General features: G+C 35.8%; 2 protein-coding genes across 4 annotated transcripts; both read right to left on the minus strand.

Moving 5' to 3' along the window:
* Nucleotides 1-1,007: 1,007 nt before the first annotated feature.
* LOC127935049 (deleted in azoospermia-like) lies at nt 1,008-6,214 on the minus strand. 3 transcript variants are annotated; one of them, XM_052532637.1, is made up of 10 exons: nt 6,113-6,214; nt 5,427-5,543; nt 5,198-5,289; nt 4,639-4,690; nt 4,462-4,528; nt 4,091-4,221; nt 3,866-3,946; nt 3,671-3,721; nt 2,286-2,362; nt 1,008-2,215 (listed from the first exon to the last, which is right to left on the minus strand). In XM_052532637.1, the coding sequence occupies exons 1-9, from the start codon at nt 6,113-6,115 to the stop codon at nt 2,318-2,320; spliced, it is 639 nt and encodes a 212-aa protein (XP_052388597.1). In that variant the 5' UTR covers nt 6,116-6,214; the 3' UTR covers nt 1,008-2,215; nt 2,286-2,317. The 3 variants fall into 3 exon arrangements, with proteins under 3 accessions (XP_052388597.1, XP_052388596.1, XP_052388595.1); XM_052532636.1 differs by lacking the exon at nt 6,113-6,214 and adding an exon at nt 5,675-5,899 and having other exon boundaries at nt 1,008-2,210; XM_052532635.1 differs by lacking the exon at nt 6,113-6,214 and adding an exon at nt 5,675-5,897.
* Nucleotides 6,215-6,681: 467 nt separating this feature from the next.
* On the minus strand, nt 6,682-19,940 carry LOC127935652 (TBC1 domain family member 5). The gene is made up of 23 exons (XM_052533734.1): nt 19,820-19,940; nt 15,677-15,727; nt 15,462-15,561; nt 15,160-15,202; nt 14,925-15,033; nt 14,703-14,792; nt 14,536-14,610; nt 14,369-14,436; nt 13,868-13,970; nt 13,668-13,756; nt 13,480-13,530; nt 13,276-13,345; nt 12,995-13,167; nt 12,367-12,509; nt 12,030-12,136; nt 11,325-11,410; nt 10,869-11,158; nt 10,640-10,702; nt 9,453-9,646; nt 9,150-9,246; nt 8,984-9,063; nt 8,329-8,625; nt 6,682-7,814 (listed from the first exon to the last, which is right to left on the minus strand). Exons 3-23 carry the CDS (start codon nt 15,556-15,558, stop codon nt 7,575-7,577), a joined length of 2,565 nt encoding a protein of 854 aa, XP_052389694.1. The 5' UTR covers nt 15,559-15,561; nt 15,677-15,727; nt 19,820-19,940; the 3' UTR covers nt 6,682-7,574.
* Between the last annotated feature and the right edge of the window lie 59 nt (nt 19,941-19,999).

Below are 19,999 nucleotides of genomic sequence, written 5' to 3' on the forward strand. Positions count from 1 at the left end.
AACATCGTACACTTAAACTATACGTTGAGTTAAAAAAATATATTAGTACACACTAAAACCCAGTGTAGGGGAAACTTAAAGGGAAATTATATTTAAGGTGCTTTATGCAACCGGGTCCAGAAAAGTTTGACTAATGGTAACATAATAAACCAAACCAAAAATTGATTTCAAAGTACAGGTGCACCTCAAAAAATCTGAACATCATTGAAAAGTGATTTTATTTTTTTGTAAAAAAAAAAAAAAAAAGCAAACTTATATTCTAGATTCATTGCACAAGATTTCAATTTTTTTTTTTTGAATTCCGATGGTTACGACATACAGCTTAGGAAAATTAGACTACCTTAAAAAAAAAAAAAGAACTTTTCCATTATTTTTTGAGATGCAGTTTCTTCTTATTCATTAAACGCAACCTTAAATATTTTATATATATATATATATATATATATATATATATATAGCGCCACAGCGGGTCCACTTTCTAAGCGCTTTTTTAAATTAATTTCAAGTTTCTATTATTTTTATCCTATGGATTCCTTTATATGGCACAATAACCATAATAAAGACAATAGTTATTTTTTTATTTATTATTTCATACTTTGTATATTTCCACCGTAAACACAGATTATGGTTCAGGACAGTTAGCATAACACTTATGAAATTCAAAGAGACAGGATGACAGGTATTCTAGATGTACCAATATACCTTTTTTATTTTAATTCCAGTTCAGTTTTGAAGAGTAAGCTACTAAAATGACTCTCGTCAAACAGCCCAGAAGTTGTCAGGTCGAAGCACAGAGTCTCAACTCCTAAGTGAATGAGGTTTGTTAAATGTTAACACTTACTGTATAGAGTGATCCATGTTAAAGCATATTCATGGGTTTGAGAAGCGGTATTTCACCGCAACAAACAATAGGATGCTACAGAAACTTTAAGTTACAGTTATGTAACAATGTACAACAAAACATTTAAATCAAACCTTGTGCTTATTACAATAAAAAAAAGCAACCCTTATAAAGCAAAAATAAATGCAACTTTATTTTTTATTAACAACAAAAACAGCAAAACCGTACAATGCCAACATCAAAACCCAAAACATACACACACGGCAAACCCGGAGTACAGTGATTAGAAGCTATCAGACTATGGTACAATAAGAGACCACAACTCCCATGAAGCCATGGGAAATGAGGACATAAAACTGCAAGATTTCAATACAAGTTAGGTTTGGTTTTTAAAAAGTATTTGATGAATTTGCTACAGCTATTAAATCAAAGCTCCCCTTAAGAAAAACCTATAAGAACAGTGTAACAACTCCATGAATAAAATGACAGTGGTTTGTGTTCAGAACAACAATACCCGTAACTTTACAAACCTTCCAAAAAATGAAGAAATAAAACAAAACTCAATTAAAATGAACTGGTGCAAAAAGTGTTGGAAAAATAGAAAGATGCAGTATGACTGTGTTCACAGTGATATCAATATTCCGTCATTGCTTTAATTTAAAACAAGTCAACCGTCCCGTGACCTGCTGTTACTTACAGGGCTCAGTAAAAAAAAAAAAAAAAAAAAAGAAAAAAAAAAAAAGATTTGTATTTTTTGAATTAATGCAGTGATCTTTTTTAAACCTCTTAACTGCACCAACAAAGAAAAAGTGTTAACATAAAATTAATTGAAGTACAGTGACGACAACTGATGAAAGCAGATTCAGAGTAAAAAAGGAGGGGAAAGCCACTGTACCCTGGTGCGCAATAACCAAACTTGTGCCCTGAATGTGAAAACCCCAAAATAAAACAGTGAACACTCCCCAGTCTAAATGAGAAAAAGACACTGAACACATCAGAACAGTTACCTAAATACATTAAATGCATCACCAACAGTGAGTCTAACTTTAAAATAAGCAAACATAAAATATAAATATGCATTTGTGAGCTTAAAAGGTGCCTTTAAAGTTAGTTGGCCATGACAAAGAAAAAAAAAAACAGACAATACAAAAAGAATGGGTTGAATAAGCAAAAGCAAACAAAGCTGGTCTTGTTTCAGTGTGGATGTGTCAGGCATTAGATTACAGTATGATCATATGATCATAAATCAGTCATTACCTCAAAATGCACCTTCACATCACACCCAGGGTGAACATATCTGCAATGGTGTTTCAAAGCACAATAAAGTTCACTGCTTTATCTCCAAGTTGTCCTCTGCTTCTACTGGTGTCTATCCTAAGATAAAGAAGCGAGTGACTTGTGAAACTAAAGACTTGATCTTCATTTTAGGTGCACAAAAACTTACCAAGAAAAGGAGTCTGTGCTTGTGATTGAAGGCTACAGAAGGGTTAGCAAAGTTTGGACTCCACAATCCACATAATTCTGAAAGAGAAATCAAACTCTTATTGATGAGCCTTTCAATTTTAGCATTCTTTTTCCCCTTCAGGTGTTTGCAACTTTTCATATTAAGCCAGCATTGCCATCTAAAGGCTTACCCCAGAACAACAGTCAAATGTAATAGGGGTAAAGACTCCAAGCACTTCATTAACATGGATAATAAAGACTGTATGCTTGCAGTCTGGTGGCACATTGTGATTGACATGTATCATATTTGGAGGTAGTTGCTCAGAGCTACTCTTCACACGTGTGGAAGAAATGAAAGTTTGATAGTGCATCTGGTTCATTTCCTAGAGCCCTGAGAGTTCACATCACTAATATCTCGCGATTTCATTTGGGATAAGATACAGTCATATTACACACAAAGGAGGTTTTCACTACAACTCGCCAAAATATTTGAAATTGATAAAACTATTATTACTATCTACTTATCAAATAAATACTAATACAATTAAATCATTTTTGCCACAAACCATAGGCATCAAAATCAAACACAACTGATAGATATAGATAGATATATATATATATATAGGCTGTCGTAGTTGATCCGTTATTCATTAACTGTACGGCCCTATATATATGGGCTTGATTGCAGAGCATTTTAGCAAATCTCAGACAATGATCTTCTAGCACAGACTAAGTAAAACCGGTGCTTACTGCTACACTGACATTACTGCTACACTGACATTATTAAAATGCTAGAGGCAGCTGTTTTGGACTAGCTTACACACTCTTAATTTAATGCGCAAGGCAAGAACACTAGGCTAACTAAAGTTAGCTAAAGTGATTAACATCCGTGTAACACTACAATACGAACTACAAAAAATACTGGTGCATTTTAATAGATAAAAAAGGACAGTAAGACTACACAGTGTTTTAAAAGAAATCTTATACATTACCAAGGCTGCATTTAAAAAAAAAAAAATTATATATACATATATATATACACATATATATATACACATTATATATATATATATATATATATATAGTTCCAAATATTTGTTATTTTCAATATAACATTTAATTTATTCCCATGATGGCATAGCTGAAATTTTCAGCAGTCTTCAGCGTCACAAGATCCTCCAGAAATCAAATACGCCAAGAAACATTACTATCAGTATTAAAAAATAATATTTGTGTGGAATGCGGACACCAAAATTCCTAGATAATTGGTCCAAAAGAACGGCATCTATTTGAAACAAATCTTTTGTAAACTAGATTCTTTATGGTTTCAACCGCTTGCGCTCAATCCTTCATTTACCAACCGAGAAAAAGGGGAGTGGAGCTGACCTGATTGACAAGCCTTGTCCTCTGCTCTCCACACCACTGTGGCACCGGATACTGTAAACAAACACAATCAAGTTTTTTAATTTTTTTTTATTGTAAAACCAGAGAGGAAAAATAAATAAATAAATAAAGTGCATGAACCGTTAGCACAAGATATCCAAGTGTGTGTATCTGAGATGAAAGCAATAGATTATGTACCTGGTAGGCATATGTGGTCTGCGCATAATTCATGGGCACCTGTGGGACAATAAATCCTGGAGGACTGGAGTACGAATAAGGCTATAAAAGATAGGCAGACACGTAGAAAAACAATGATATTCTACAATCTTTGGAATATGCAAAAATGTAGGAAGCAGAATATCCAACTCCTCCGCATTGTGTTAATTTGCAGAGTATCATGGTTTGTATGAACACTGTAGTTACCTGCATGTATTGATTCCCGCCATTGAAGACCGGTGAGGGCGGGGCCAGGTTTGGGGGACAGCAGCTGCAGTACACATATGGGGTGGGGCTTATCCACTGTGATGGACCAATCATTGGAGACGACACTGAACCTAAGAATAAGATTCAACATTTTAAATGATGAAATTACATTAATTTTTAGGTTGTTAAGATTACATTGCAGAAATCATTTTAGAAGATTTGAGTATTTCCAAATACGTCCACAACCAATTCTCGAAATTGAAACAATTGACAAATACAATGCACCAAATAAAAAAAAATATAGATATTTTTTAAATTCCATCACTTTTGCACAAGACAGACCAAACAGGCAGCAACATGCAGGGACTCACGAGAACTTCGCTCTTTCATGATGGCAGGTCCCAGTTTGAGTTTTTTCCCTTTAAAACTGATTTGCTGCTGTAGAAGAAATTAAAATGTACGAGATGTCAAGATACCGTCACAACATCAACACCCAGACAAAAAAAGAGAAAAGATGAATTCACTTAGACAAGTAAAAGTGACCTTACATCAACGATAGTCTGGATATCAACGTCGTCACTGAAATAAACGAAACCATACCTGTGTGGAAGATGGGAAACTAATCAGATGTGACAGAAGACACTTTTTTTTTTGAAAGCGGTTTCCAAGACACATTCTATAAAGGGATAGTTCATTTCACAAACGACAATTCTATTATTTACGCCTATGCGGTTCTAAGATGACATTCTTTGAATGGCATGAAAGTGAAAATGACAAAAGAAACATTTGGGCGACTTGATGCAATGCACAATAATTATAACCTGGTAAAATCTGGATTCAAATTAAATTAGTTCAGGAAAAAATGCTATATATTAGAATGTACAATATTCTGAATGACCTATTAGAAAACTATTCTGACAAGGAAAAAAGTGAGCTAAACCAGTTTAAGCTGGTTAGCTGGTCTTAGCTGGTATCCAGGCCTTGCTGGTTTTAAAAGGATTTTTGAACACTTTTTGAGCTGGTTAGGCTAGATGTGTCCAGTTTAAACCCACTAAAACCAGCATAGGCTGATCACTTCTCAGCAGGGAAAAATCACAACTCACTCACCCTTTGCATATTCCTCCTCGATAAGTGATGATTTTCACTTCTTTCACAGACCCGTACTTGGCAAAGAACTCGCTGATCTCGTTCTCGTCCACCTGTCGAAAAAGTACCGGTTTGGGGACTACGTTTGATAAAAAACATGGCATAGTGGTTGTACCAAACATTGTACCAGTTTGACCATAAAGTCCACAGAAACGGAGTATAAGCTTCGGTTTTCCATCAGCGTCATTACCTTCATGTCAATCCCGCCGACGAACAGTGTGTTGGGCGTCATCTTGCCCTCAGGTAAAATATAACCGTTAGACAACTTCAGAGAGGACAGAAAGCCCTGACGGTGCTTCTGGATATCCTGTACGTTTTAGACAACATTTTCGGCATTATATCAACACATATTATCAGACAATGAACACACAGAAATTACAAAATGAGGTCTCAAAAAACAACCGGTAGCGGCACGTCATTGGTTTAAAATACGATTACCTGTGAATATAAACCACATATGAGGCACAAGGGTAATTGAACGCCCTGATACATCGTAGATTTGAAATAAGGCCACACGTTTTGTTGCCTGTTTCCTAAACATACACCCGAGTCAGCCGAAATGCTAACGTTAGTGAAAAGGTTTCGAAGTGCTCGACACAAGCGGCCGAAACCAGGTCGAACTCCAACAAGACCTTTTCATGTTTCTTCATTAAGCAATCTGGGCATTTAGGCTAAAATTAGTTAATTGGACGAACATTTGTGCTCTCCTAACAGATGTTCATAATCTAATGGGCCACGGACTGATTTCAACTGATGGCGAGTTCGTCGTCGCGCGAAATTTTCACAGCAATAAACTTGATATTAATAGCACCAAAATTTATAGATGGCATCCGAGATATTAAATTACCAAATGCTGTTACTATTTTTGTTACTTACCATATCTAAAACAATTAAAATGACAAAATAAGTTAATGAAGCGAGTGGCTCGTTGGGTCTGTGCTTCTGGCTGGAGTTGCGTTAAAACGCCACACCCTCTCAGTCCTAATTGGAAAATAAATACCAAATAAAGCGAATTTTAAAGTTATTTACACTGTTATATAACATTATTCGATATTTATTATTATTATTATTCAGAGCTCGAACATTACACACTTATTTCTAAAATAATGACATTCGGTAGAGTCTAAAAGTATCTACACGAAAGTTTGGGAATGTACACTAGGAACTTGAGGACCTTGAAAACATACTAAGATCTTTATGAGGTTTCAAAATTTTGTTTAGCATTTAAATGCAAAATAAATCAGATTTACACAAATAAGGAAATGTAATACAGTCCAAATTGACAACCAATTTAATAAAATGCTAGTTCATTATTAACGAGGAGCCAATCTTGCTATAGCAATAACTGACCGCTAGATGTCGAGTTTGAAAATCATGAGCTGCATATTTGAACAATTATCATCTCCACAGAAAAGAACACAAGAAAAGTGCAACGTGCACAAAGCTTTGGATTAGACAAGAGTAATGCTTTTTATTCATCCAGAGTTAATAAGATATCAGTATTAGAAATATCCCTTGTGTCATGTGCAGAACAATACACAGTTACCACAGGAACCAAGACAAAATGAGACTGCTGACGCCAGAGAAATACTACAACACAAAAGGATCACATAACATTGGCTTAAAATGACAAATATGAAAGAATCATTAATAATTTAACAAATAATGTCGTGGTCTAAAATCGCAAATCTTAAAAAAAGAAAACAGACAAAACTGGACAACTGTTCAGGCACTGGTTAATGGAAAATCAGTAAAGACAAGTGAGTGAAGGATAGCAACAATCAGTCCATATGGATGATAGAGCTCTCTACTACTAGACTGAGCATCTGTCAGTGTCACAACACTTAGTAATCCAAAAGAAGACAAAGACGGAGATAGAGGGAGAACGGTAGCAAATATAGCTTTTATCTGAGGCAGAGAGTGTGCTTAATGTATTTCACAGGATATCGATTTAGGAGAAACCAAATATAGGGCTTCAAAATAGACATCAAGTGATGTCAAAAACTTTCAGTCGTAAGGGCATTTAAAACAAAAAAAATTACAGAATGGAGAATCTCATTTGAGTTGAGGCTGCTTTTTATGGCTTTGGATACCACATCTAAGTAACGGAGCAAAGGATCCATGGTATACATGGTACAGTATAGGGCCTTATATTTGGGGCATAAAGAAAAGAGACATTTGAATGAGATTGTACTTAAATACACAGTCAGTGGTCCAGGATTCAGTTACAGGGCTTGGGGCACATGAGGCAATCAGCCTGAGATTGTATCTGCAAATGTCCGGCAGAGTTTCTTTAGTGTTGGAGATGGGTCTAGTCATATTTAGAGGGAATCCAGGTTCAAAGGTCAGTAGGATTAACAATAGTGAAATCAGAGTCCTTGCTGTGAGTGCTGCCATCATCTGGACTGGAGGACCCTGATGTGGTCCCCATCAGAGGGTCTTGAAAATCCGCCTTGTTTAGGCCACGTATATGCTTACAGAGTGGAGCCTTGGTGGTTATGCTTTGCTCCTCATTCTCAGATGGCTCGCCATCCTGTGAGACCAAGATGTAGTCATCCCAGTTTCTCCCTTCAGTGGCCTAAGATAAAAAGTAAATAAAACGTGTATGAAATTGATTTACAGTTGTGTGTTTGGGTGAATCACATGATCATTTGGGGCAAATGTAGATATATGCAATCAATTTATCAGCATCTTGTGTAATTCAAACCAGTGCTAAAATAAAAACAAAAAATAAGCAAGACACTATTGAAAAAAAACTGAAATATAAATATTAGAATATAAAAAATGCTGCCTTGGCAACATACCGAATTTGAAGTACTAAAATTACTAAAAAGGAATTAAAAATAAAGCTAAATAGAAACATTCAAATTAATAATAAAATTCATTTGAAACCCATCACATTACATATATATATGAGAGAGAGAGAGAGAGAGAGAGAGAGAGAGAGAGAGAGAGAGAGAGAGAGAGAGAGAGAGACACATATAAACAGAAAACTTAATTCCTGGTGTACCGAAGAAAAACCTTTAAATTAATTTATAGAATGTGCATGTACTTGCTCTCATGAAAAAAAGTTGTGTGTAATCCTCTCTAACCTGTGGCTCTGGTATTGTGGCGATATCCTCAGTGGTCAAGACCTTCTCCATCTTCTCCTCCTCCTCCTGCTCCTCCTTTTCTTTCTCAGCTTCCACGTCTCCTTCCTGGTGGTCTTTGCACTGTGGAGCCTTTTGCTGTATGCCAGTAGAAACAGCTGTGTCTTCAGCCAAGTGGTCTGGATCACTCTGGTCCAGAGTGGAGCAGTAGTGATCGTCTGCTATGGTGATCTCTTCATTCTCCTCTGACTCCAGCTGGCTCTGGTTGAATTGGAGAGCTCCCTTCAGGATGTCCTTAATCTGGGACAATATGTACAAAAATTAGATCTGTAATTCAATATTAGATCTAACAGATCTCTAATAGATTTAGCTTTTGAGTGCGGTTCAGTTTCGCTTTCGTTTGCAGTTTGATGTTTCTTAAATGCAACAGAAATGGCAGCGCTTATGAGTTGGGCAACGCAGTGATTGTGCCAGTGCAAAAAAATGGATGCATTTGGCAGTCCGGAGCCATGGAATGGTTTGTGTACTAATTACATAGCTACTTGCCAATAAACAAATAAATGATCAGAATACAAATGTTGTATATTTTTAACATTTATCTTCATATTATAAAAAAAAAAGCAAATTTATTTTGGCAAAGCAGAGACCTGATTCATACCTGTTTTAGTCCAGCAAGTGACACCAGAACCTCATCTTCCTTCTCCAGATGCTCCTGCAGTATCACATCTTGAATTTTGCCTGTCCATCAATCAAAGCACAATCATTTCCATTCCATCACCAGCGTTGGTTTAAAGCAGAGACGACTGACTGGCTCACTGACTCACCTATGTGCGTGTTCATCATCTTGGCACAATATTTACTCATGGCCTCTAGGTCATTAATCTGACCCTGTAAGAATGACACCTGGGCCTCCAGCTCCTCCTGTGTGTAAAAATGCATATGTATAAAAAGCATACATATAGGACCTATTAAACACAAAAACAGGAGCTACAACATAATATCCTAGTAATTCACATGCTATCTGAAAATAAAAAAAGGGACAGAAAAATTGAGTCTGGGAATGCAAATGGTAAAGTGGAAGATTGAACATGATTACAGCAGTTGCAAAGATTAAAGATGGCGCTTACCGCATCCTTCTTGTTTATAGTCTTACTGTGGGACCGTGAGCGACTGATGTTAAAGAAAGAGTCTTTCTTTGTGGCAGAGGGGGGAGGAGACGATGTGCTGGAGTCTCGGCCCCTTGACACTGGGAGAGGAGGGGAAGACATGACAGACAGACTTTCAGTGCTGGGGGAGGAGCTAACCATCCAGGAGGTGTGGCCTGTAAGGTAGACATTACAAGAACGGTCATAAAAATGTATTTCAGACAGCAAGTACAAAGGTAGCAGAACAGTTTTAACATAACATACAATAAACTACATAAATAGCACAAAGAGTTTGAGACAATTACACAGCATGCAGTAAATCACAGATACAGATAAACCAGAAGTTAAACAAAACATGACCTTGAGTATAGCAGGATCTCATTTGTACAATGAAGATGCATAATAAGACATGTTCATAGAAAGTCCAGAGAATAAATTATACCTTCACCCAAAATAAATTAATACTTTTATTTAGTGAGTATGAATTAATTGAATCAAAATTATAGTAAAAACAGTGTTAAACTTTCTATTTATCAAAAAATGCTGAATACAGATGTATCACGATTCCCACTAAAATATTAGGCAGCACAACTTATTATTATTAATAGCAGTAGCTAATGTCTCTTGAGCAGAAAATCAGCATATTAGAATAATTCTGAAAGATCATCTTGAGACTGGAGTAATGATGCTGAAAATTCAGTTTTGCCATCACAGAAATAAACTGCAGTTTCAAAGTTTACAGAAGAAATGGTCATTGTAATACTTTATCACAATAGTACGTTTTTACTATGTTTTTCAAACAAATGCAGTCTTATAAATGCAAATAAATGCAATGTTGGTGAGCATAAGATACTTCTTTCAAAAACGGAAACAATTGATTCCATTGACCCCAGACCTTCAATTGTTAGTGTAAATTAATTACTTAAATTAATTACATAGTATTTGCACATAGTAGCCTGGTGACAAAATGCAGCATGACTCAAAATACACGATCACACCAAGTTTATTTGAACACAAACATGCATGCATGGATTACACAGCAGAAACATCACAGTGAAAGCATGCAAAAAAAAAAAAAACTCAAACAAACAACAACAACAAACAAAAAAAAGCAGGATCAAATAAAATGCATACTCCGGTGCTGATGTTATTGTCATAGAAGCAGTTACCTGCGGTATCAGAGTGAATCTGGGCAGGGAGAGATATCTGAGAGGCTCCACAAGAACCTAAATCTAACAGACAGAAGAGAAAATCTGTTGAGCACATACCTATTCTGTCACATGTTCCTGTGTTTAAGCACATGAATGTACACAATCACATTATAATCCATGCACACTGAAATATTAGTAACTTAACATCCACCACTGAAACCACAATCAACACTACATGTATGCTCACCTTTGCTGAGGTGTACCGGCATACTTTCAGACTTCAGTAGCCGGTGCTGATTCTGTGTTTGTGGGTATGGCTGAGATTTCATCTGTGTGTTTGTGGGGGTGGTGCATGATGGAGGCTCAGCCAATGAGCGGGACACTTCAGCTTGAGGGGGAAGAGCTGATATCACCTCACTATTAATTGGCGAGATACCGCTGGAACCACCTCCCATCGGTGCGATGAGCTTCCGGCCAAAACTTAGAAGAGAACTGGATACTTTATTAATGTTGAGAGGTGCTACTTTGGTGCTGGCCCTTGCGATAAAAATAAATCAAAATTGTAAATATTATTGTAAATATACAGTGTATATTAAAATACATTATACTATATACATGAATAATTATATTATTAATTCATAGACATGCTTGAAAAAAGATGAACAAATGCACAAAAAAAAGAATGCACAAAAACACAAGCTACCGAGTTCTGTTGACCAAGTCAGCCCCACGGGTTTTGTAGTAATCAAGGTTTTGTTGGAACTGGTAGTTTACAGGTCGTGGATTATTCTGAAGTTATATAAAAAGACATGACAAAAATAAAGAGTTAAACATACACAGGGTCTGTGCTTTTGTGTTTAAAGCTAGTTAAATCTGTGTTTAGGACACTGGCTATATACTCTAAACTTGTATGAAATATATTTCAGAATAACTAATAATAATAGTAATAGTAGTAATAATAATAATAATAATAATAATAATAATAATCATCACTCTTATCATATTACTAAATATTACTTTTATTTAATAAATACTATTGTATTTTAATTATATATATTTACATATCTAATATTATAAATTGTGTTTGTAATATAATATTTAGAATTTTTTTTAATAATATTTATTTATTTAAAGGGATAATTCACCCAAAAATGAAAATTCTGTCATCATTTACTCACCCTCATGTCATTCCAAATCAGTAGGAGTTGCTTTCTTATGAACATAAAAGAAGATATCTGGAGACTGCTGGTAATCAAACAGTTGGTGGTTGCCACTGACTTCCATAGTATTTTCTTTTTCCTACTATGGAAGTCAACGATATGAGGGTGAGTAAATGATGAAAGAAATTTCATTTTTGGGTGAACTATGCCTTTAATATTATTAAAGGTGAAAATGTGCACGACAGTACCTTAGGGTCTCTGAGGAATAGTGCTTTCAGCAGCAGTGAGTGGATGTCTCCAATAGGAGGATAGTGCATCAGGAGCCCGAGACATGTCTGGAAGTTACTAGCGATCACTATGACATGAAAAACACAGGAACGATAGTTACTGCATATTCAAATAAGTTGATAACATTCTTTTAGAGCTCTTTGTTGGATACATGTTCAGTGCCAGCAGGCATAAGCCAACTCATCTGCATACCATTTCTTCCTGTCTTTGGATTTATTATGTAGGCGTCAGTCTTTATCTTGTGTTCCATTGGTTTTTGTTATGAATGAAGCACAGACAAGAGAGAATTGTACTCACATGCATCTCTGATGTACAGAAGCATAGCGACAAACACATAATCCACCAGGTCCAAAGTGATGCTGTCAGCAAAAAGAGCATCCCAGACCACTAACAGATCTTGCAGGGGAAACTCCCGACCAAACAGCAGTCGAACCCAGCGACTGCCCACAAACAGATAGAGCATTCATAAATGACGGGGGGAAAAAACTACATTTAGTGTAAAAAAAAAACACTTATTGCTTAATCTATATTTAATTATTCCCTGTTTATATTCAACAACACACAGAAATGGCAAGAAAATTAAATAATATATACAATTATAAATGTTTAATAATAATAATACATATAATTAATTAAATTTTCAATTAATAATAAAAACCTTTTTACACACACACACATACATATATATATATATATATATATACACACACACACACACACGTATATGTATATATATATATATATATATATGTATATATATGTATATATATATATATATATATATATATATATATATATATATATATATATATATATATATATATATATATATACACACACACACACACACACACACACACACACACACACACACACACACACACACATATATAAGTAAAAATATATAGAATTTATGCATACTCACATGCCATAAATCTGGGGAGCTATTTCTAGTCTGTTGAGGTGCATGTACAGTTCAATGTCATGTTTCTTTACTAGCTGGTCCTGAATTCGGTTGACTTTGGTCACTATGGCAACAGAGGGGCCCGAGTCCTGTGGCCTTGCAAAGGGGATGCTGGTTAACATTTCTTCTTTGCCCTGAAATTTTTAAGCATCATTTAACTAATGTTAGCAAGACTGACATTTGAAGTTGACACTAACAAAATATCAATGCAATATGTTTAACATTAAATTTGATCTTTGTACCTTTCTGACCTGTCGCTCAAAACTGCTGAACCAGGGTTCTGCTGTCTCCATGAGCAGAGAGAACATGGCACTATGGGATAATTATTGAAGAACACAAAGATGGATGAAACGGATTGAGCAAAGGGTATTTAACAACTAGGTTCATTTAAACAGAGACATGGCAATAGGGTTTAAGATCTTCCAGTGTGATAATGTGATACTCACTAAGCATCGTGCTCATGGAATTTAGGATCCAGAAGGACTTTCATCTCTTCACTGCAAATGAGGAAAGACAGTTTAAAATATACCAAGAATTACTGAGAACGTCATTAATAATTATTCAAAACTCGGTGCAGAACAAATGTTTGATTTGAGCAAGTCTTCAGACTTCAGTCTCTCTAAATAGGTCAGACCTGGGATTGGTCGTCTCACTGGCATGTTGAAATGCCTGGTGATCACAGTGAAGGACGAACACTATAGGTGCCAGTAACTCATGCATACCCTGTAGAGAGAAAGAGAGGATCAAGTAGAGAAGTAAATGATTATTTTGTGCAAAATCTTTATTAGATACATCTGTGGAAGTATCTGTCACAATCATTAAGTGTTAATAAACCTGCTTATAGAGTAGCTGTTCGTTTTCTCGTGCATAGCAGAAGAGAATATCGGTCAGCTTCATCCTGACATCCTCTTCCTGGAAGAACAGCATTTCTGGAAACCTGCAGACAATCAAGGAGTTGCAGACATATAATAATAATAATAATAATAATAATTTGTATGGAAAAAATAAACAATTTCAATTATAATTTTGGTGTGCTCATAATTTTGGTGTGCTCATTTAATGAGTGAAAAAAAGATACACTACTATTTAAATAAATTAACACTTTTATTCAGCAATTGCACATTAAATTGATTAAAGTGACAGTAAAGACATTTACATTGTTGTAAAAAGTCTATTTAAAAAAAAAAATCTATTTTTGTTCTTTGGAACTTTCTGTTCATAAAAGAATCCTGAAAAAAAATGTATCACAGCTGAGCACCAAATCAGCATATTAATCTGCCTTCTGAAGGATTATGTGACACTGAAGACTGAATTACAGAACGTTCACACACTTACGTTCGTAAAACATCTTGTTTGATCATGCTCCTGAGCTCCTTATCCTGAAAGAACTTATTCCATAGACTCTGAAGAGAGACAGAGAGAAGAAAAAAAAGATGTAAATCAAACTGTAATGGACAGATGCAGCCATTCTTCTGGTTTTTCTAAACTGGCAGTTCTCTCACCCCCTCATCCTGTGACAGTGGGTTGTTCACCACCAGGTCCTGTTGGCCGGCAGCTTTGCGAGGGTTTGTAATATGCTGCAGGTCAAGACAAACAATCATGATTTAGTGTCAAAACCTACTGAAGACTCATAAATCACTGCCACAAACACATGTGCACACACACACACCGTCTCTTTGATCTTCTCATACTGTGCTCGGTGTTCCTTGGTTCGCCTGATCCATTGAGTCTTATCTTCTGGGAGGACGTCCAGATAAAGCTGGAACCAACAAAACCAAAGCTAATAATAATTTCTTCCCCGTTTGGCACAGAAATTGCACACTTAACCTTTCAACCCCAATAACAAGAAGTAAACCTGTCATCTGCCACTGTCACTGTCAGGAAGCTTTACCTTCCAGCATATGCTGCGGAATCGGCTGCTCCGTAATCGGCCGTTAATGCCAGCCTGCCTGATCCGCGCCAGATAGTTACTGTTCTGGAACAAATCATCCCACTCCTTTCTGTAAAGAGCACGTCAAACGGAAAGTTAGAGGATAGAGGTAGACCTTCTTCACACAGCAGTGAGTTTCACATGTGAACCAGAGTGGATCTCTGATGCTTTGTGACATTAGGGAAAAATGAATGACCTGTATGACTGAAGCGTGTACTCAACAGTACTATCCAATGATCCTGAAATAAAACAACAGAAAATTACACAGAGAAAACAGTGAAGACATCATAGTTGGTGAGACGTCATAGTTGCAAGTCTGTAGTTTTAGCACATCATTTTACACATGAAAGCAGTTTTTTTACTCTTATATATCAGTTAATACCAATAGTTAAAATCCAATCACAATTCTTATTAACAGAAATGCTTTACAAAATATGCAGCCCTATTATTCACACTGTCAGGTTTCCAGTTTGAATGTCGATATATTAGGTAACTTACGCTCTCTGTTGCTGTTGTAGTTCTGTAGAGGGTCGTAACCCGTCTCCTGCTCCTCTTGCTGCAGCGGATGTCGTGTTTTGAAGTTTGGGTGCTGCATGTCCTGCAGAAGCACAGAGGAAGAGCTAAACACTGTGATATTAACATCCAGCACTGAAGCCACAATCAACACTACAGTACAAAACAGGAACTACAACAGATATTGTGTGGATACTCACTGTTAGACTCGCCTGGTTCACAGCGGAGACCACAGTCCACTAACCATTAATCTGTCAAACAGCAGAGCAAAACAAATGAATATACAGACAATATTAATAGCGTACTTCTCATTGACTTTCCACATTAAACTATTGGACAGCATGAAGTATTTTAAAGGGATAGTCCACACAAAAACTAACATTCTGACATCATTTACCCCCCTATATAGTTCTAAACTGTATGACTTTCATTCTTCTGTGGAACATGAATGCATTCTGAAGAATATTTACAACCAAACAGTTTAAGGTTCCATTGACTTCTATAGCATGGAGAAACATCAATGGGATCTGAACATGTTTGTTTACCAAAAAAATCCCTCAAATATCTTCTTTTATGTTCCATAGAAGAAAGAAATGCATTCAGGTTTGGAATGACATGACATGAAAAACTGTCTCCATCATCTAGTTTTCAGGACTGGTTAGGACAGTCACTCAAATCAACCCGCCAGAGACCCAGCAGCTGTTAGCATGTCTGGTTAGTATACAGTAAACAGACTGTGTTTGTTTGGATTAATTACATGGTTTCATTTTAGTCGAAAGCTGTTTGTAATTAAAGCCAAATGTAGCTGCTAATACTGGCACCGAATGTAAATGCGTTTCACGAACCGAATGTTTCTCAATTCATGACAGCAACATTAATGAAGAGTGCCAGCAACTCGTTTCTTTAAATGATGTTCAATTGGATTGTGTATATGACTGTACCATCGCCTCAGAATCATTATACCAGCAAAACCCGTATACATTTACCAGAATAACCAGCCATGCTAACGATTGACAGATGTGCAGTGAATTAAAACAAAGCGGCAAACAAACAGAGCTCATTTGATCTTGTATATGTGGTACAATTGTTCTGCAGCAGTGAGGGCATGTGGACAATCACACTGGCAGTGCCATGCACCGTTTCAAAGTGATTCCCAGACATTTAGAAACCAAAAATATCTCAGCTCCGACAATCCAGAGCCAGACAGCGCTGATGTGACAGCATTAGCCTCTAAAAAGTGGAAAAACAGGCTTATCTGGATTGTCATTTTCTATTTTTAAGCCTAAATCCATTCTGTTGTTTTTAATGAGGTTACATGTAGTTCTGAACACACACAAACTCCAGCAAACGTGCTTTATCAACTAATAAAGACTGATCTGACATCTCACTACACCAGCAGACAGCCTGTGCAACTCATGCATTATATAGAACTGGTATATTAGCTGATATATGAAGAAATGTATTAAATAAATCTAATAAAAAAGATATTTAATAAATTATATAAATAAAAAAATAATCTAAAGAACAAATGCATTATTACAATTTATCAATCAAATCAAATATAATAAAATAATAGCAATAACATAATTATAAATAAATAATATAAAAAGAAATGTATTAACAACAACAACAATAATAACAATAAAAGCATACCTCCCTACTGACAGTGATTCAAAAGTTTGTTTTCTGTCAAAATAAAAATAAATAAATCATAAGTGGCGGATTTCAATTTTTATAAGCTAACAGATAGCTTTCCTCATGTATAATCGACCTCCCTGGCCCAGCTCAATTAGATTTATGCATTAGCTCTGGTACAGTGGGAAATCCCAGGATCCTCAGCAGTGAAGTACAGTGCAGGAAATTAGCATAAAGCCTCAGGGACAACTAGAGGAATTATTAACTCAAGGCAGACACATGAATAATTATTCAAATATGCTAAACAACAATAATATTAAACTGGACCTGCTAGATGCCTCACACAAAGGAATTCAACTAAGACTTTCACCAAAAAAGATTATTAAGTAAAACATTTAAAAATAGAAATAAAAAGAACTCTGTGTAGAACTCTCTTGGTTTGTATGGCATGAAACTTAATGTCTTAATGTTCAGTTTGTTTCACTGCAACTACTGCATTTACTGGCACAGCTGCAGGCTAAAGCCAGCACTGATGCAATCACTCCACAAATGAATCCTTGCATATTTCATTAGCACACACACACACACACACACACACACACATAAATATTTATCACTGCATCAAATAACTGTGGTGGTAGATATTACTTGATTCAGATGCAGGGCATAAGTTCCTTTGCTTGTATATGTGTGTGTCTGTATGTGCTTATACATGTGCATAAGGAGAAAAGCTTGATTAGAATTAGGGCTGAATATATTTGTTGTACATAATTTTGATTTAGCTAAGATTAACATGGTAATGTCTCTATTTTGATACATTAGGATTGGAAAGGGCTATATGCAATCCTTATTTACTGTGTGTGTATCAGAAATAATGAAATGAGCACCTGAGAAAACCAGTGCTGAACCAAAATGAAGGAACAAAACAATCATAACTCACTAAAGTAACTAACTAGGGAAAAAAAGTCATTTGCACAAATAGAAATGCTAAAAGGGAGGTTATTTTAGACTACTAGTAAAAATAACAAATATTTAACGTGATCCTAATTTTCTATAATTAGGATCACAAAACAATCCATCAAACATTTAAGGAGCTTTATGAGACAAAACCTAGCTCATTACATCAAAATGCCGAGGGTGTAGAACACACCAATAATGAGGGTTACAGAAGCAGACCAGGCCTAAACCTGCTTAAACACACTCACATGCCTTCACTTCAACAGCCAATTACAGAACAGAGCTCCTGCACCAACCACATGACAGAAGCTTGTAGGAATTCTACAAGCTACTGGGCGAACTCAAACCCTACATTATCATTAGTGCAGAAATATGCTTGCCTATAAAATTAGAGCAGTACTGAATTAAGAGAAGAATGTGCACATGTTCTGCTTCTGTAATATACATGTATTCACATACAATGATAACATGAAACTCAACAGAGTTTTTCAATATTACAGGGCTAAGAGTAGGCATATAGGTTTCTTTAAACATGGATTAACCAAATGCCATTAGCTAATTATAATCTGACATGGTCTGAATTCATTAAATGTTGCAGCATGACAGGCGTTTAACTCAGATGTCACCAAGTGTGTGTGTGTGTGTGTGTGTGTGTGTGTGTGTGTGAGCAAGTGTGAAAAGGGGCAGCGAGCTGATCTTGTGATGCCACGGTGAATCTTTTTCTGTTGTTCAGACTATGTTCCCTTAGATCCAAAGAAAATCATATAATGTAACATAAAAAAGACAAAAAAAAAAAAACTTTTAGCAAATATATTCAAGGAGAAAGAGGAATCATGAAATATCAAATTCTCAATAGATTCTCAGAAAGGGCGTCACTAAAATTCAGGTGGTCATTTTTCCATTTTAGTTATTACATAACTTTTATTTCAAATGGTTTATTTCAATTGCTTATTTATAAATGTTATAAAATCATATACAATTTTATTTGATTCTGATTTTTCCCATATTAAAAAAACTGATCATATCAAGGCTTAATTATCAGGACTCTGAAAATACTTTTAATCCATGTTGTCTATTTTAAGTTACGTTTTATTGAATTAGATTTGTCTGAACAGACATTACAGTATAGATTTATAATATTAGCCATCATATTGGTTATTTTAAGTCAGTTAAGTTGGTTATAAGTTATCTGCAAAACAGTTACCTCATATTTAAGACTAGAGGAGACCAAACATAAAAAATTAAGTATTAACAATATAAAACCAATTATTAGTCACATTATTCAGAATTTTAGAGGGAATGTGACCTAGTCTATGTCTATAATCATACAGATTTCAGATACGAGGACCAAGATTTAAGGCTCCCTAACCAGAAATGAAAATAAAAATGGACATTGATCCATAATGTGGACAGACATCAATTGAATAACCAATGAAATATAGTATGAAACTTACAGGCATCCCTACAGCCTAAATATCAAAAATAGATTTCAAAGTGATGGTTATCATTTCTCATATCCAGAACCTACTGTTTGGGATTTACATCAGAAAACTGATTAAAAGCGGTTAATAAATTTGAGTAAGGGATATGTCGAGTCGAAAGGCCTTACGGGGCTGGCAGCTCTACACTTCCGACCTGAATCATTGATCAGCATTTCACTCTTTATGTCTCTGCCTTCAGTTTTGACAAGCACTCCGACTATCGCAAACGACAGTTTCAATGCAGTAAAGAAAATTCAGCTGATATTTTACCTGCAATACTTCAGGCGGGTCTGCCCATTCTGCCCCGTGCAGCCTGCATGTAAACACTAGCGCGAGTCAGGCGGATGTGCCGCATAACAGCTGATCAGACACGTGACCCACTCCGGACGGGAAGCTTGGCGCGAGTTCTGATTTCACAGCGCCCGATATTTTATCCTAATTTATATCGAA

Source organism: Carassius gibelio, chromosome A19 (genome assembly GCF_023724105.1).
Source record: "Carassius gibelio isolate Cgi1373 ecotype wild population from Czech Republic chromosome A19, carGib1.2-hapl.c, whole genome shotgun sequence".
NCBI lineage: Eukaryota > Metazoa > Chordata > Actinopteri > Cypriniformes > Cyprinidae > Carassius > Carassius gibelio.

Coding starts and splice junctions, on each gene's coding strand:
- LOC127935652 (XM_052533734.1), bottom strand. CDS start 15,558: ATGCAGCACCCAAACTTCAAAACACGACATCCGCTGCAGCAAGAGGAG. Junction 12,137..12,366: donor TCTGTACATCAGAGATGCAT/GTGAGTACAATT, acceptor TTCATGTCATAG/TGATCGCTAGTAACTTCCAG. Junction 9,064..9,149: donor GATGATGAACACGCACATAG/GTGAGTCAGTGA, acceptor ATTGATGGACAG/GCAAAATTCAAGATGTGATA.
- LOC127935049 (XM_052532636.1), bottom strand. CDS start 5,728: ATGTATCAGGGCGTTCAATTACCCTTGTGCCTCATATGTGGTTTATAT. Junction 5,544..5,674: donor TATGTGGTTTATATTCACAG/GTAATCGTATTT, acceptor TAAAACGTACAG/GATATCCAGAAGCACCGTCA. Junction 3,722..3,865: donor AGACCACATATGCCTACCAG/GTACATAATCTA, acceptor GTTTGTTTACAG/TATCCGGTGCCACAGTGGTG.